The sequence below is a fragment of the Stegodyphus dumicola genome, chromosome 9 (genome assembly GCF_044657685.1).
Source record: "Stegodyphus dumicola isolate Sdum_Otavi_A_Nest chromosome 9, ASM4465768v1".
Lineage (NCBI taxonomy): Eukaryota > Metazoa > Arthropoda > Arachnida > Araneae > Eresidae > Stegodyphus > Stegodyphus dumicola.
In genome coordinates this window covers 75,269,128-75,288,863 of record NC_140776.1, presented here as the reverse complement: position 1 = coordinate 75,288,863, position 19,736 = coordinate 75,269,128, and the positions used below count along the sequence as shown (strand labels likewise).

Here is a 19,736-nt window from a genome sequence, read left to right as displayed (position 1 = left end):
TTTCCGTTGTAGATTGTTTAAAGTTTTTAGCCATGTGTTAACTACGAACTCTTAAAAATATAAACAGCATTGTTGTTAAAGGGTTACTCCGCAGCCAGATACGCAGTGGAGGGTATTATAAGATATTTCATTATGAGACTGTGTGCATTAATAGCATTTGTAGTAAAATATTCTTTCTAAGAAGAGTCTATTCAAGATTATATCTTTTATTTTACGTTGATAACAAGTAGTCTTTAATGATATGGGGAAAGTAAAAATTGCCTCATGAATTTGCATTAACTCTTAAGCAGTCTCAGAGAAATTAACTCTGTAATTCATGTAATAAAGCTAAGATTCTAAAAGAATTATTGAATAGCACTTAATTCTGTTTTCGGATTCTTCAGTTTGTTACACTGCGAATAAGATGCTTGAGGCACAATGTAAGCATGCAAAATAATATAATAACAGAACTTAGATTAGATTACAACTGAAAAAACTACAAAGAACGGAAAAGCAACAGCTTTCTGATTTGTCAGTTTACATAAATGATGAATGTGTTAGTAGCATAATATAATGTAAACATTAATTTATTTTTATTTTTTTAAGTTAACATGCTTGATATTTTATATAGTTAAATTAAAACTGTAGTGGTTATAAGCGAGTGCAGTTTCAGCACATGATATGCAATCTCTCTTATGTTATTATCACACTCAAATATTGTTCTCGTACAAGAAATTGAAGACAAATACATCATTATGTTAACATAAAAATAATTATGTATCAAAAAGCAACAAAAGAGCAATAGATTACATATGAGAATTACTGTAAAATTAATGATGTCATATTTTAGCGAATTAGTATTATGTTAAAATACACACTGCTTTGGAAATATTATCCATTATATATATATAAATATATGGTGCGTGTCTGTATATATAAATATGGTGAATCTAATACGAAAAGTACTAAATTAAAATATTAACTTTAATTTACAATAGCTCTTTATTTCTCCTTTCTGCTCTTAAAGCAGAAACTACTTATAATAGTTACTTAAAACAGAACTACTCGTACTTAAACTGTTTCATTTCAATATTAATCGCAGTCAGGTAATTCTTAGGTAAAGCTAATGACAACGCTTCATCCAAACGATACGTTTAAATTTGGAAACTGAAACTTTTAACAACTGAATACATATTAGATAGTAAAAGAGGATTGCATTTTGGATACGTCGCATTCCCTTTTTGCTTAGTATTCCCAATTCCCTAACGAATCGAAGACGTGAACACGAGAAACTCGTTACGGTTTGAATTGCATAGGAACGAGAATGAGAGAATTAAAATGAGAATAAAAACAACTTTAAAGTAGTAAAAACACTTTTAGACTTATGAATCACTACTATATGAATTGAATGTTATAAGGTATTTTTCCCGCCTTCTTAGCGAGCCTTCGTGGTGTAATGGTGAACACACTCAGCGCGTAATTGAGAGATCCGTGGTTCGATTCCCGGCGAAGGCGTTGCATATTTTTCATCTTGCCTGCTTCAAAAAAAAAAAAAAAAAAAAAAAAAAAAAAAACCCTAATGTCTCTACAGTGTGAATGAGAACGGCAGAATTAAAAATGAAAGGATAAATTCACCAACGGAATAATTCATACTATCTCATGCGGTTCATACTCATGCAGTTACTATGACCTTGAGCTAGCCGTTGATATTTTGGGCTTCAATCACATTGCTGAGCTTATTTATTAACCTTTGAGATAGGAAAAGCCCACGTTCGTAAGATTTTGCCTGAAATGACTTTACTCTAATTACTAACATTTGGGATAAGTAAAATAAACTTCTGGCTCAAATCATTCTGCATATCCTCACTAATCTTTGGGATAAGTAAAATCAAGGCATGTAAAATTTTGCCTCGACTAAGATCCTATATCATAAAACCATACATTTGGAATGTGTGAAAGCAGGTAGACTAAGCTTGTTCATACGTGCTTTAAATTAAATGACCAACCAACGTACTTGTGTCTTGTACATCGTTCAACCGTTGTTTTCAACCCCCTATGATTGGTCTCGAATAATTTTACATCGTCGTTTAATGATGTTACCTCGTTGAGGGCACGGAGAGAACTAAAATTCTTTGACAGCTCGGTGTTCGCTCTCAAAATGTTTTTGATTGCTCTCATTTTTGAAAACATTATTTGTAAATTTAGACATTAATCATTTAAGTGCGTCCACATCACAGTTATTTTTTCTGTCTTCCTGAATCATGTTAATCAAGATGCTAATGTCATTATTAACGCTAAAAGTAATATCTGAAGTAACAGTAATCATAACTAAATAATAATTAAAGTAGGCAACCCATGCCATGAAGCTCATTCATCTCATAATATCTTAAAACTAGTAGTAAAACAGTTTGCAGAATGCAAATAATAATAGATCATAATAATAACCTTCTATTGATTGTATTATTGAAATTCACAATTCACAATTTTAATTATATAAAAATAGATTATTTCCTATTTTCCAAAATAAAAGTCTGTAAACTTGGGATTCTGTTTTAAATTGCTTCACAATCACTGCCATCCTCAACTTCAAAGCAAATAATAATTAAATTAAACATTTTGATATTTTCCAGTGTTTTCAAATATTCAGGTAGTATTTTTTGTGTTGACAGTTCGTGTAAACTTTGTGAATAAACAAGCCAGAAGAGAGGGGGGAAAACAACCAAAACTAAATCCCAAATATATATAGTATAATCGATAAAAAGTATGGCAGCACTTAACACTCTGTAAAAGTAAACACGTTAGTTGAGTGCGTCCAACATTCGTTGGTTGGTGTTGGTGTATTTAATTATGGCAAAGCACACGAGGGCTATCTGCCTAAAGGGAGGGATGCCTTTCGTGGAGGACTTTCTAAGGGAAACTGGCTCGTATACACGTTACACATGGGGAAAACCACGAAAACGCCCATGCAGCCAGCCCGTTCGCGGGATTCGAACCTCAGACCGAACTACCAGTGTTCAGCGTCTTTACCGCTCGGCCGCTGGTGGGCCCAACATTCGTTGAGTGCGTCCACTTCACAAACTCTTTCGTCTCTTCGCCTTTTCCAATATAAGACAGTAGTTGTTTTAAATTATTATAGAGCAGAGCAAATAAAGAAATATAATTTTTTAGCATTGTAAATTATACGTGTTAATATTAATTTTGAACATTTTAATGTGATTTATGGTTATTATATAAATGCAGCATTAAATTCGAAGGCTTAAATACAGAAACTGAAAAGATGCTTTTATGTAAGTTGCCATTTAGTTGTTGCCGCGTAAAGTTATTTGTATTATATGACATCCAAGCGAGCTATCTTCCCGTTCGAATTCTAGGATATAACTTTAAAAAGTTCTGCTTAATAATATAAAAATCAGTTTGCTTAATGTACGTCCTAATTCTTCTCAAGTTTCTGATAATATGGATGAGATATTACAAGGTATGTAGTATTTAAATCCGGGGAGCTAAGAGATTTCGTAATTTAATTTACCTTCATGGTATCTAATTTTTTGAATTTCTAATAAAATTCAAATTTTTTTTTATAAATCAACATTTTTATGAGTTCGTAGCTTGGATTATTTCGCAGTTGGAGGATTTCTGAAGAAAGTATATTAACATTACTATATATTTTTCATTATTTAAGTAGTATTTATTGATGCATACAGTTTCGACATTATTTAAATTATCCTTCCATATTTAAATAGCATCCAAGAACATGAAATACTATCTCGCCGCTTTGAAATTATATCCCGATGCTATCATTGTCGTTTAAAGGGGTTTAATAACAGCTTATTTTGTGCTTATCGCAAACTGATAATGCTCCTAAAATTTAATAATAAGTTTAAAAAATTCAGTAAAATGAAAAACAAAATTAATTTATCTGCAAACCAGTTTTTTGATAGAATATTTGAAAGAGTAAAAAACGCATTGACTTATATATTAATAGCTGTGTAACTGAGCCAATAAAAACGAGCAGAGCAGGAATGAGCTGCAAGGCCTCAACCAATCGCATAATGAGGATACCTCGTAACCACACCATTTGCTTCTTACCTCCTTGTCCTAAACTTATTTTATCAGGAGCTTTCTTCTGCATATTGGGCCAATCCACTGAATACTGTAAGCTGGACTCGAGCTTGAATCTGGCTGAAGAGATTTGGCTACATGGTTATTTTCATCCCATATGTAACGTGAATATGAGCCAGTTTCTCTCAGAACGTTTTACAAGACAGGCAGACAATCATCACAGAATTTTCCCCTAATAGTAATAGATAATTTTTATGCATTGTTCGCACACTAGAATCAGTCTCAAGGATTCAAGAATCAAGCATTATTCTTTAAAATCTGAGAGATTATTGTTCGTTAGAGCTATGCTACCATACAGTTCGTTGATGAATACGTATCGCGAATCCATATCGTGATTTTTATTCACTTACTTTATAAGCTTTTTTCACTTTTTCTGAACTGTCCAGGAACTCTACCCCAGTTTGAGCTGAGATGTCTGAAGCCGAAAGAGTTCCCCTGCTTTCCTTAACAAACAGTATTCAGCCGAAATTTTAAAAGATGCATATACTTCCCCACTAATATTTTTTTTTTTTTTTTTTTTTTTTAATTTTTGCTTTTACTCTCTATTTCCATTTTTAATTATGCTGAAAAGTTCTATTCATCCAACTTGCTTTATTAGATGCACTTTGATTAAGAGGATATTTCCTCTCTTTTTCCCTCATATATAAGCTGTAGATTTGTAATAACCATAGGTATAGGTACGGGTTAAAATATGGGGGACACTAGCGATGTTCATCGGGTCAGATGGTAGTGTCTTTCTATACTAACTAACTCTTTAAAAAAAAAAAAAGAAGAAGAAATATTAGAAAAGAAAAAAAAAGAAAGAAAAAAGGCATAAAAAAGAAAAAAAAATGCAAGCTTTATAAGAATTTACAAAGAAAGGTTGAGGAAATGGGCAAATGAAGCTTTGCAAATTATAATAACCATAGCAAATGATGCAAAGAAATTCTGCATTCTTAGGCTGTCGTGTCTAAAATGTTAACATGTCCGAAAAGCCCGTGGTTCGGATTTCGGCAAAGACACACTTAATTTAATGTTTCCTAAACCTAAAGATCTAAAGGATTGTCTGAACTAAAATGTGGTGGATGATCATTCGTTAACATCTAGACTTGGTCGATTAAGTCTCGCGCATTTTTCCAGGTCCCCAGGGGTAGGCGAGTATAAGGCCTAATTGTGTTACTGTATTTTCTTGTGGCTGTAAGCTATAATAGTGCAGCTAGTGAGGGGAAGATCTGTGAATCGAATCCCGGTGAGGACATAATTGATTTTTTACATTTTATGACCTGAAATATCTTTACATTTATAAATGGTTATTTTAGTGGTCTCGTGTAGGAGTATTATTACAAGTTAGTTTCTAATTGCTAAAATCAATATACCGAATAGGAAATTCTTTACTGGTATTTAGTTAGTAGAAAAGAGTTCGTAATACGCATTATTTTTCCCGTACCTTATGTGTGCTTTTTAGAGCAATGTTTATTTTCTACAGATGCATTCTAATCATTATACCATCTTTTAGTGCACGCCTGTGATACAAAACCTGAAGAAAATTTTCTTCATCATCACATTATATATAGTTTTTTACATTAAAACTTTTGAGTATTACTTTGCATGTGCCCTTCTGGAATGAACCGCAGTTGGTGAAAGTTTTAGATATAAAAAATAGTGATAAAAGTGAAATTTTTTCCTTAAATAACAGTCGTGTTTAAAATGATTGATAAAAACGCACAAACAATGGTGACCTGCGATAAGAGAAATAACACAGACGCATTATCACAAGATTGCTGTACTTTGAGTAATAAATAAAACTAACTAAAACCACAAATATGCCTCACTTCTCTCCCCTTCCTGCTTTTTGTACAGTTTTTAAATTATTCGAAAAGCAATTTCTACAAAAGTAGCATTTGATCAAGCATATTAATCGTTTGATAAGCATTAGTTATCTGAAGCCCCCTTTAGACGAAAAGGATGAAATCCATTTTTCTTCATTTTTAAGTTCTTAAGGAAAATAATTTGGTATCAATATGATAAAATAAGTTAATAATAATGGCTATTTATATTATCTTAGAAAAAGAATAAAAAATGAGAATCAGTATATTGTAAACATGTTTTATGAGTAGTCGTTTTATTATATTTAATAATGTATTTCAAAGAACAAATAAATATTATGTTATTTTTATCTAACACCTTCAAAGAAGTAAAATTTTTTCCTTACACATTACAAGGTATTTCTCCCGCCTTCTTATCGAGTCTTCGTGGTGTAGTGGTCTGCACGCTCAGTAACTGAGAGGTCCAGGGTTCGATTCCCGGCGAAGGCGTTGCTAATTTTTCATCTTGCCTGCTCCCAAAAAAACCTAATGTCTCTACAACATTAACAGCTAGAAATAGGCTTGACGCTTACTAAATTCCACTTATAAGAAGGATTTGAAAATCTCCAATCTCTATAGCATTTTTCAGGGATACTGAAATTTATTATCTATTAACTTAATTTACGAATTATATACCTAGGATGTTCACACATTTTTGTAACGATTTTGATTTTCTTCATGAATTTACATATTAACTTTAAAATACAAACGTGACTGGCATCCAATTGCAATAAGATTTGGTTTTCGTCTGCAGCGTTAAAAATATTCTTTTGTATAAAGTGTCGCTGAAAAATAAACAATGGATCGAACGCTATATTTTTGCGCTGTCCGAAGAGAAATACTCTTATTCAGTTACTCAAAAAAGATGAGAAAAACATGATTTTAATATTTCTACATGTAAAATAAGTGACATAATTAAAATATGAAAAGAAAGAAACGCCAAAGTGTACATCTGACTGGGAAAAAGGCAAAAAATGCATACCCAGCAAAGTTACGTATAGCTCTTATTAAAGTCGCATCTCATGCTTTAAATAAAAATCCAGCCCCCAAAAGATCAAAATCTTTAAATTGCAAAATCTTTAAATATCTTTATAGGAGCTGAGAGAATTAGAAAATATAATTTAAAGCTTAACGTGATTTTCATCACCTAACGCCGAAACATGTTTCTCAGCATAAGAATATGTTCGGATTGCTGTATGAAAATTATTTGGCAGGTGAAAAATGGAAATGTATATTTACAATTGATGAGGTTTTAGATATACTTATCTGATTGCAACAGAAAAAGATCGATTTACAACCGAAAAAGAAGAGAAAAAGACTTAATATATTGGTTCAGAGAAAACAAAGAAAGATTTTCTAATGGTTTTATGGTTATTGCTGGATTCTTTTATAACGGAAAACTTAAAATAATGAAAGTAGAAAAAATGTTAAAATTAATTAGGATTACTGTTAAGAAATATGTTAATATGTTTTAACATTTATATTTAAAGGAATTCTATCTCTTTATCTAAACAAACATCACTTTGTTAAGTTCCATTAGGATAAAATATACCTCTAAATCTAATGCTCTATTTTTTGAAAAAATGAAAAATGAAACCGGAATTTAAGCTATTCCCTTTAAATGTCCAAATCCTCTGATGTGTCTCTAATGGATTACTGTGCATTTGGACTTTTAAAACAGGCTCTTTATAAGCCGCATCCAAAAACATTGGATGGAAAATTGTGAAGGAGTAGTGGAATAAAATCAACGTTGATGTTTTAAGAAAATGACTTTTATCTTGGAAATCAAGATGTAATATGGTCGTTCAACAAAAGGGATATCAGTTTGAACATATTAGAAAATAAAATGCTAAGGTTTTTTTATACATAAATCTTTGCAAAATCATTACAAAAATGTCTAAACACCCCTGTAATTTAGCATTGATTAATTTAAAATGAAGCTTAAAATAATAATAAATAATAAACAATCAGCAATAATAATAAAAGTACAAAATATTAAAAATAGAAATAAAAGATTAAATAGATTATGTGTTTAAAGTTAAATTTCATACATTTAAGTATGAATTTAGTAAATTATTAAACTAACTAACTGCCAATAATTTGTGTGTTTTATTTCTTACTTTTCCGGTAAACATTTTGATAGACAAATATTACGAACACTTTGAAAAACTCCATTCTTAACATTAACTGCATATGTGTACATTAACTGCATATGTGTACATTTTTATGCGTGCGCATTGAAAGAAAATAGCAAAACAAAAATGCGAGACCATGCACTTTATATATATATATATATATATATATATATATATACAGCACTTTATATACATATATATTACAAACACAACGCGTGAAATAATATAGGTATTTTCAAAGCTCATCACGTATCAGGAAAAGTTTTATCAAATTTCAGATCTGAATAATATGATGGTCTCTCTTTTTCATGTTTCTTGATGGAGTATTGTAATAGTACCAGAATAGCTCAATTCCCTTCACATGTTTCGCGTGTCTCAAAGATTATTCATAAGTCTAAAAAAAATAGCAAGTCCCACGAATAGAGTGTGCTTCCAAATATCGTGTGAAAGTATGGGCAGTGACCTACGGTTCCAGTTTAAAGTAGATTTTCAGGCTGAAGGTAATTTATTTCATGTGACGCCTTTCAGTGGAAAATATAGGAAACTAAAATTTCTATACTGGTCAGAAAATGGCTTTTTATGGCTAAATTACTCAAACGGGTTTGAAAAATCACCTTCCTGCAATCAAAATTACCTGAATCGTCAGTAAATTCGTAACTTAAATTTTGGGGGATTTTGTGCAAATGTTGCTAGTTTTAGAATGTAATTTCTAAAATATATCCTTTACCTTCGGAACCGATAAATATAGACGAATGAATTCCAAAATCCCGTTTATAGAAATTCTAAAAATTTAAAAAAAAAATTTTAACGTAATATAAATACTGTTTTCATATGGCTGTTAAATTCAACGTTCTGGACGTTCTTTTCGCCGGGTAAAAGTGGTTTGAATCCTGTAATCTGAAAAATAGTTAAGATCCAGTTTTCTGTTAAAAGCCTTTAGTAGAGCAAGGAACAACTTGAATGATTTATATTAGAGTTGCTCAGTATAGTGATCGCATAAAAATTTAAATTTCGTACGTTTTTATTAAAATGTGTCAGGTGATCAAATTTATTCTAATATGGATGCTACTTTATTTCACCTCTTGCAGTGGAAAAATGGACGTATGATCAACTTTTAGATCCAACATTTATTTAATCGTGCATTCATTTTGAAATAAAAATCTCCATTACTATCCAAACGGGCATATATTCTTTATTCTTACGTAAGAGCTATCTCATACATCATAACATTACCATTATAAATAAATTGCTGAAAAAAGCTTACCTGAATACACTTTACATTATAGAAATTTAAAATTTGTATCATTACATTTGTTTCGTTTTCTTGATTAGTTAAATTAAGTTTATATGAAGCAGGCTTATGTTTAGACACTATCTCCAGTTAAACTGACTGAATCTCCTAGTTCCAGCTTCAGTTCAGAATATCGTCAAAAATAATGATTTATGTCTTGGATTCTATTTATAAAGAAGAATTAAAATCTGTTTACATTAAGAGACGACTTGTCACCATTTTATTGGCAGGTAAAGTTTTGTTGATTAAAATCTCATGATGGGATAGAAATAGATATTCAGAACACTGAAATGTACCATTGCTCAGCAAATGTAATACCGATACACCACCAGTCTATAACCTCAGCTTCCCCATGGAAGAACAGGAGCGCAAAGTACATAACCTACCAGACTTAAGTGAGAGCTCGTTGTACTGTATTACAGTCTTTTTAAAGTTCTATGACACAGTCTTTTTAATATTTTGAGTTGCAATTTACAATACATTTAAATTTAATCTAAAGCGATGCCTAAAAATCAAGTTAGTTCTAGCAGTTTATTTTTGGACATTTATTCATGGACTGCAAATTAACAAAAAGTGGTCATTCCAGATGCGCATCGAAGATGTATTCATACATTTTGTATAGTTTCTATTTCGTATAAGCGTGTCAGTTATCATCTCCCTATAAGCATGGGGATGGAAAACCTTCTTCTTTTGAACACGCGATAATAAACTGTAACTACAACTTTTTTTCAGTATGTTTCTTCCTTCACGTTTCATTGGAATGAGGCAGAAATTCCTTCGATTTCTTTACTTCTTCGATGACAATCTTGGTGTCTGAAAGATCCAAAGGTGTTCCTAAACCAAGTTTATACTTCCCACAAAAAAAAAATGAAAATTCTCGAAAACGAAAATAATAATAATAATAATGTCAAGTTTCTAAAGTTATCAAAATATAAAGAAACTGAATAAATTACTCCCAATTCAACGATATCCTTTTCTATTTAGTTAGAACAATAGAATGGAAAGCGAAACGCATAAATCGAAGAGCGTCTCTCGATGGCTGGGGACCTTGGGGAGAATGGATCTGTACCAAATCTTGCGGAGGAGGTAGAGGTATGCGGAAACACGATTGTATCGATCCTGGACCTGGAAAATGCCAAGGTAAAATGTAAAAATATTTCATATGTATAAATCCTCTTGTGACAATTATTTGCACAACTTTACGAGTTTAAATTTACAGATTGACATATTATTGGTTTCTTATTTGTATAGCCTCATATAATATGCAGTTATTTAAGTAAGACGTTCGATTACCTTGAATCCGCAGGAAAGCATTCAGAAATTATGCATATCACATTGTGTAAAGTCTAGTGAAGAAGTGCTACGAAGTGCTGTTGGAAATAAATAAAGAGCATCCTTATTGTCATAAAATGACTTAAGTGTGAAATTAAAGCTTATGAAAAAATGTTTGGTAATTCAGTTATGCTTTTAGTTAAACCTAGGGATAACAATTCTTGCAACAAAATGGCAATAGTCAAAATAGCTATTTAATCACGTCGCGTGTTTTCAATGATTAAGTTTTGATGACATTGCGTTCTTATTCAAAAGGAAAAAAAATCTGGGACATTACGTTGTTGACTGTAACGCATTGCCATTAGTATTACAAGACTGCTTATTGGTACATTGGTACAGTTTTATGCACTTAATCGAATAATTGTTTGCTGATTTATTGATTGCCAGCATAATAGTAATTGTCCCAGTTTATGGATAGCCTTTTTTTTTTAATCTTTTTTTTTTTTTTTTTTTTTTTTTTTAAAAGCCCAAAAGGGCTATTAGTCTCGAAACGGCATTTTACGTAGAATCACTAAAAAGCGTTGTATCATTTTTCAAATTGTTGCCACCAAATATTATGCATCATATTGTAGAATCTTTTAATCCATGTTTTTAGCCCGAAAGGGGCTATTACACTCGAAATAGGATTTTACATCTTCAGTTATAAACGGAGAATCACTTTTCAAATTGTTGCCACCAAATATTATCAGCCTGTATCATACTTAAAAAAATTAAATAACGAAGAATTTGCATGCATTTATTGCGAAAAAACAACGGTACCTAGAGCCATCAAATTTTGAATAATATAGTCCTCTACCCAAACATGGGCACCTGGAGGCTCGCTCGAATTTAAAATTTAGAATCTGTTTTATTGCTTATTTCATATTTAGTAAACCCTTAACGATTTTTTATTAAAAACCTCAACAATTTTAAAGCGAGCAATGGCAATACTGTAAGGAATAAAAAAGTTTTATCTCTAGCCCGAGATTTTATATCGGAAATTCCAAGAATGTATTGTTTTTAAATATTTTTAGGCTCTGTTAGCGTTAACCAAACGGCTCTCGAAAAGCATATGTGTGTGTAAATGAAAAAAAAAATAATAATAATAAAAAATGCTTCTTTAGGGGTAATATAAAATTTGAAAGCTTCCAATTCTTTATTTTATTTTTATTTATTTTACTATTTGAGAAAGCTTTGAAATCAGTATAATTAATTACATCCTTCTTACGCTTTATACACTTGCAGGTCAGCGACTGAATATGACTTCTGTAAGGCAGCTCGCTTGCTGCTGGTTTGTTTTCTTCTCAACGAGATGTTGCATTTTCATGGTTTTCCTTATATAGCATGAATACGAACCAGTTTTCCTTGAAATATTTTGTAAGAAAGATCTCTTCTCAGGCATCGCTTTTTGCAGTAATAGGTTAACCAGTCTGAGTCTTTAACCTCCTACTTATCTACTACTGATGCTACTACGTGAATTATTATTATTATTATTATTATTCAAATTTGATTCTTAATTTAAATGATAATTTAATTTGAATGACTTCTTATATGATTTGAATAAATTTCTATCGACAATTACAAGGAACCACGAAAACGCATATATGACATTACTGTATCCAAACAGATAGGTATTGCTAATGCTAGCTTCTTTTCGAAGTAAATATATATGTTACTGGCAAAGAATGAAACGTCGGCATTTCCTAAAATACCTAGGCATTTTATAGAATGTCTGGCGTTTTTAGGTAAAGTATGAAATATGGCAATTATTACATACTTAACCTAAGCACTGCATATAATACCTTATAAAGTTCTAGTTCATTTACGTGTCCTTGGCTATTAGAATTTTTACGAAAGTTTCTAGCGATTATTTGCTGGTTTTCCTACAATTATAAAATATAAGTCCAACTAACATGTAGCATATTTGCTCTCTTTCTCGGTATTCTTCCAAATGCCAAAAATGTATTCTTTTTAGTCTCTTTCTTTAATAGGCCGAAAATTGTTTGACAAAATATGATTAAACACGCCAAACAAACTGTTTGCGCAGACGATATTTGCTGAGGGGAAACTTTCGTTATAACCCGATATATCTCCACGACTGGTACACTGGTTTCATTCTACTATAGTATTTAGAGAAAAATAGAACTTATAAATGCTAAGGTAGTTGGGGAAAAGTTGCTTTTTTACCGCAAAAATGATTTGTAACAATAAACACGTCACAAAAAGGCAGTACAAATAGGCATTATTGGTGGTAATTATTTTCATCGAGTAGGAGCACATAACCTTCCATCCCATCCATTCCATTCGATCATAAACTTGATCACCAAACTATCTAATACCATTTCGACCATACATATGTCATGCATTTGCTAGTACTCAACTTCGAACCTTCTGCTTTCATACTTCCTAACAAGTAATTCTTTCAGCGACTGAGAGTTCCTTAATTCTTCAAATCCTAATTTTCGGTAATAACCGTGGGATACTTAATATATTATTAACGTACCTAAATATAATATTAAATGTTATAAATATATAATTTTTTAACTTAGTGTCATTCATCCCACAACAACTAGCACAATTTGACTTTACTCAAAATAAATCTAGTTACTACTTCTCCATCCATCTGGAACTTAATATGCAACATGTCTCCATGCTGGAATCTTGGTCTTATTATCTACAGATTGAAACACTTTTAGCGCTTGCTTAACTGCTCGTACGTCCAACTTCTTGCATCCACAGGACCTAACAACTGATTGCCGGTATATTTAAACCGCTTAATATAGACATTATAACTTTTTGAGATTCCGCCACAGAACACAGAACAAAATGAGTTTTAGCTTCTTCAGAAAATATAACACTGACCTTGACCCGTCAAAACTCAAATTTGGCTTTATGTCATTCTAAATGGGTTCAATATTCCTTCCAACAGGTCACTAAAGAACTTGGTATCAGAGCTTGCTGGTGCTGTCACATTCCTTTCCAACTTCACTATCCCTTTTGGTCATTTTCCTTTCCGTACATCCACTATTATCAATAAAAATTTAACCTTTAAGCAATACTAATTTCAACTACTTACTAATGTCCTTCTCAACGTTTTACTTCGGGCGCCACTGTAACTTCTATAGAGGTTTGAATAATTAAAAGGCCCCTCCAGTGGCCGAGTGATTAAGACTACTGAGAACCGGGATTTGGTTTCAGGTTCTATCCAGAGCAAGCGGGGTAACTGCATGCTTGGTTTTCGGGTTTTTCTAATGTGTAACGTGAATATGTGAGCCAGAGATAGAAAGTCGTTCAATAAAGTATCCTTTGCCCTAGGCAGGTAGCCCTCATGTGCATTTCCATATTAAAATTACCTAATCTAACCTAATTACCGTATTCTTCGATATATAAAAACATTTTTTCTTTGAAAATTTCGCGTCTAGAAACTGAATATGTCTTACACAACCAGTGATAATGGAAACTCCATCGGTGACGTTGAGTGCCCCCTTGTTGCTCCTTCAGAAAATATAACACTGACCTTGACTCGTCAAAACACTATTATCAACACTATACCCTTATAAATATCCATGCCCTGCCCTAGATTCGAGCCTAGACCCATCGGTATGGTAGTCAGCGTCACTAACCACTGTACCGGCTAAGCGGCTACAGCAAGTGGCAGTGCAAAGGTGCGTGTTCCAGCGAGCTTCTGGTAATAATTACATTCTGGTTTTAACCTACGCCACTTGCCGTACATTTTGCATCGCCATCTGATTTGAGCGAGTAATATGATGAAATAAGGCATACATAAATGAAATTTACATAAAGCTATCTCTAAGTAAATTTAAATCTTAAATATCCTAAACTTTTATTATTTCCTAACATTATAATTAAATATATTTATAACATTTCCTTAAAATAATTAGACAGAATAACTGATAGCATTTTGAATTTAAAATTCATTCAGTATATTCCCTAAATTACATTATGTTCTTTTCTGCAGGTCGCTGGTCTCAGATGGATAATTGTAACACCCAGCCTTGTCCAAAACCTGTGGAGAAGCCTAGCTGGTCCGAATGGATGCCTTGGGATTGTCCTGTTTCTTGTGGGGGAGGAGAAGGAACCCGATCTCGTATATGTATTGACCCCGATATTTGTAAGGGTCCATCAGAGGAAAAAGGCCGCTGCAATACAAAACCTTGTCCATCAATCAAGGAAAATGTACCACAAAATCTCAAAGAAAGCGCTCTCCAAAGAGTTATTTCAATGCACAAAAACTTTCAAGTAATTAATATAGTGTTTAACTAAAAGTATAGTGGATATTATGTATCTTTAAATTTAAAACCAAAAATTGTTTTGGAAAACCTGTTTATTGTTGCTAATATCATTTTCACCCGGCTCACTTACAATGAAAAATAATGTTACGCATGCAGTAAATGGCGTCCAATTTCTCTTATATTCTAGATTTTTTATAACCATTTGAATTTGAAACTTCATACTTAAACCATTTTTAATTTTTTTAAATAAAATTCACATATGTCGGCAGATTCATTGTGTAGCCTCTTCAACTGCTCAAATTCTGCTTTTTCAGAGAGGGACACAGAAGATAATGCATCCAGCTTAAATCATAATTAAAAGAATATTTTATGCGAAAAAATTCAAAATCTATTCTAATTTTAATATTATAGTTAACATTTTTTATCCAAGCAGATAATTTACCCATTTTTAAAAATATTCTTATGAATTTCTGTTATTAATTCTTTAAAATATTTCATTTAAAATAGAGCCTCATCAACTGATTCATTTTCAGTTTGGGACTTTAATAATGAGAGGTTAAACTGTAATCCGTCTTTGGAAAAAACAAGTAATGATATTTCTATGTTTACAAATTGTGTATAGCTTAAATATCCTAGTTTTTTAATGTAGAGACAACAGAAATTTATGTTCGAATTTATTCATTCTGTAGATAAAGCATGAATATGTAAGAAAGAAGTTATTTGAAGATAATAAATTACATGTTATACTATCAGATCTCTAAATAAATCTCGCAAACTGTAGCTCAAAAACAAAAATAATTTTCTGTTGAGTTCAAGCAGACTTCTAAAGAAATTCGGTTTGTTTATAAATATGTTAAAATTAATTAAAAAAATTAGTTTATTTAGAATAGCTCAATTACTAACTCAAGCTAAACATTTCAGCTGAGGCTAAACTTTTATAAATAGCTTTTTATTTTAAATTTCTTTTTCTTCTGTTCTGTTCAAAGTAATACAAAAATTTATTTTAAATAGAAAAATTAATTTCCAATTATATTTCATGTAATTTAAAGTTAAAATGAAATTATTCTTGGAAGGTTTGAAATACAATTTTTCAATATATTTACTTGTTCGACACCATTCTGAGTAATTTTTGTTTTACACAGAATGTATTGTCTACAGAATTGTTACATATACAAAATATTTAGAACAGCGTCTCTAAAATTGATGTATAGTATCTGAATTAAACATTTTTTTCATTTTTTTCATCTTAAAAACTTTACCATAAATCTTAAAATTAATAAAATTATTATTAATCTAAATTAACGTAATATATATTGAATAAATATTAAACTTTAAAAAAAATGTGTTTTCTGTTTTAGCTGCAGAAGGGAGAGTCCGTAACTTTGCCTTGCCTAGGAAACTTGCAAGGACGATTCTACAGCGAATTTCCTGACCTCAAGCTCTCATGGATGCTAAACAATCAAAATTTTCAATTAGATAAATCTAGAATGATAAAAGATGAAGGTAGTGGAGACATCAAAATTTCTGAAATATCTCCCAAAGAAAATGGAATCTTTATGTGTGTCGTTCAATTGGCTGGAGGTGATAGACTTCCAACATCTTTTGTTTCTGTGGCAGTTCAGAATGACGAACCAGATATAAAAGTTCCAAAAGGAGAGTCCTTCACGCTTGTATGTAACAGCAAGCCCTTTGAAATGATTCCTACTCCAATGTCACAACACTGGTATCACAATTCTACTTTATTTAAAGAATATAAAAATGCTAAATTCGAGAAAGTTGATGAACTGGACTTCGATACCAGTAAATACAATGATAGCGGTATATGGTTATGCAAAGTTATAGACAACACCGATAAAACTCGATCTATGAGGGAATGGGCAACCAATGTAATCAGGGTGAAAGTTGGACCACCTTTACCTGCATGGAGAAAGGCATTGCCTTATATTTTGGGTATAACTATTCCTTTGGTATTAATCGCAATTGTAAGTTTTATCTTTTATAAACGTGTCATGAAAAAACGCAAACTAGAACTAGAAGATGAAGAAAAGTTAATTTCTGAAGCGAAATCAAAGAGGGGAATTAAAAAATCCAGAATATCTCCTGAAAAGAAATCGAAAATTCCAACTAAGAAGAAATTGGAAGATTCGAAGAAGAAAGGTAAAACTGTTGATTTGAAAAAGAAAACCCAAAAAGATGATTTCAAGAAAATAACAGAAAAAGAAGATGCTAAGAGAAAAGCGAAAAAGGGAGAACCGAAGAGAAAAGTTAAAGATTCAGATAAGCAAGCTAGTAAAAAGGAATTTCAAAAAGTCAGAAAGAGTTCTCCGAAGTCATCCCAACTAAAGGATAAGGGAAAGAACAAGAAAGAAGGTACCAGGAAGAAAGCGGATCCTACGAAAAAGTCAGAAAAGGAAGCCTCTACGAAACATATTGAAAAATCCGATCTCAAGAAAAAAAACAAAACAAAAAAAATGGTAAAAAAGAAACGCAAAGAAGAAGACTACAGAAGGGAAAAGGATAAAGAAAAAGGTTCGCATATATCATCACGAAAAGAAAATATTAAAAAAAGTAAAGACATTGCAAGTGCTACTAAGAAAAGAGTCCGAAAGAAATAGATGCTGAGCAGAGAAAGGAAATGAAAGAACCTAGAAATATAAAAGTATGAAAGAAGCGCTTTGCCACAAAAATAGACGAAACTCTTCTGGTTTGAATCACCATAACTGCAAGATTGAGTTCTGACTCGAATTAGATTTCGAAGCTTACTTCCATTATTTTATTTTAAACTATCGTACAAGATATGAACATTATAAAACTGAGTATCAGACGTGATATTTAAAATGATATATTCCTTCAGCAATATTCCTCATATTTTTCAATTAACGCTTAAACTTTATGCAATCAACATCTTAAAATTTCATGACGTACTCAACTTGAACATTCAGTTTACGTTTTATTATAAATGGCAGAAATTTCATGCTGATTTTGAAAAGATTTCAACCTAAGTTTCAGCTTTCTTTGATATAGTTACAATATCTCATTATAATTAAGTCTATTAATTTCTGTCATCATCAGCTATATTGAATTCCGCATACCATCAAAATGTAATGATGTGATATATTGAATATAAAATAAAGAAATAGTATTTTTCTCAAAGGACTTCTTTCAAATTTTTGAATTCAATAAGTACAGAAATACATTAGCAAGCAAATTTATCATTAGTTATACAAAGTGTAATTTTTATTACACATAAATCGATATATATTATTTTTTAAATCTGTTTTGACTCTGTAAGGACTTTAATGAGAAGGATGTAAGAAAATGCATTAAGCTTAGCAATGTAAGTAGAACAAAATCTTCATTACCGCTCATTCATTTAAAAAAATGTTTGCTTTATAGATTTTAATATTAGAAAACGATTCACAAGTCGCCGCTTAATGCAATCACGTTTGTCCTTTGCTAGTTTGACTATATTAACCGGATGTTAATATTAAATGATGAGAATAAATATCCTTTCCTTTAAAACGGCAAAGAAATTGAATAGAAAATATCATGAAACATTATGAATAGATATTTTCGCAGTAATTTAATTAGTAAAATGTAAAAGTTTGTTTATGAATTATTCATAACATCTTAAATGAAAAAATTCATTTAGCTACTGTATTTTTGGATATTATTTGACCGATGTTGAACTCCTAATCTTAATATTCGGAAAGCATTCCTCAACGGAACAGAGCATTGCAATGTAAAATTATAAATTAAGCAAAAAAGCAACCTTAGTTTGTAATAGATGTTTTCATGCATTTTTTCTTCCATCTGAAGAAAGAGGACTTGTGTCTCAAAATCGATAAAGATATTCAAAATCTGCGTCAAACTAAGGCTGTTTTCGGCCTAATTTTAAATGGTTGACTGAAATCGAAATTAAGATGTTTGACGACTTCGCACCTCACTTGGCGACATTTCTCTATCATATGGAAATTTTTATAGTTTAGCAATTTTCACCTTATTTAGTGAGTTTATCTATTTTAGCCTCTTTTATTTCAGTTAAAAAAATTATTCTATAGCAGTTAGAACATGTGAACCTAATTGTTAATTATAATAAGCGATGAATTATCCATTCTTTTGTATACGAACGGTTATACCTAGATTTAGTTTAGTTATTTAAAGCAATGGAAACTACATACAATCCTATATACTTATGACTATATACAATCCTTCGATATGTTTAAAGAGACGGCCTTACCATCTCCTTTCCCCTTTTACAAAGTTTAACGGATGGGGGATTTTCCTCAGAAGGTTATGAACACGCTCAGGCAGTGTGGAAGAGTTTCAAATTCTGTACGAAGGGACAATATCATCACTGTTATGTTAAATAGGATGTCTTTCAACTGGCGAATGTATTCGAAAGTTTTAGAAAGCTGTGCCTGCAGTTTTATATGTGATGACGTCTCCCGTCTGTCCTGGCAAGTATGCCTAAAAATGATTGATCAGCCTCTGGAACTCTTAACGAATATAGATATGTTTCTATCTGTAGAACAGAGAGGTGGAATTTCAACGATTACAAAGCTGTGGGGGCAGGCCAATTAAATTTCTACAAAAACCAGACAGTTACATCATGTACGTAGATGCAAACAACTCATACGGTTGGGCGATGTTCCAATCATTGCCATATGGTGAATTTGAATGGATGCCAGCGAAAGCAGTGATACCAGAATGGATTCTCTCTATTAGTAAAGATTCCACCGGAGGATATATTTTGAAAGTGGATTTGAAATATTCTAAGGAACTGCACGATTCCCATAATGAT

At 31.6% G+C, this 19,736-nt stretch overlaps 1 protein-coding gene across 1 annotated transcript in view; it reads left to right on the top strand.

Annotated features, from left to right (window-relative positions):
* LOC118194703 (uncharacterized) overlaps positions 1–18,074 on the top strand; it is a 195,126-nt gene extending 177,052 nt beyond the window's left edge. Inside the window, exons 2-4 of the mRNA XM_085823628.1 lie at positions 10,353–10,508; positions 14,659–14,939; positions 16,291–18,074. Of these exons, the coding sequence (XP_085679754.1) occupies positions 10,463–10,508; positions 14,659–14,939; positions 16,291–17,547 (1,584 nt within the window). The 5' untranslated portion in view covers positions 10,353–10,462 and the 3' untranslated portion in view covers positions 17,548–18,074. The remainder of the gene's footprint in view (positions 1–10,352; positions 10,509–14,658; positions 14,940–16,290) is intronic.
* The last annotated feature ends 1,662 nt before the right edge of the window (positions 18,075–19,736 follow it).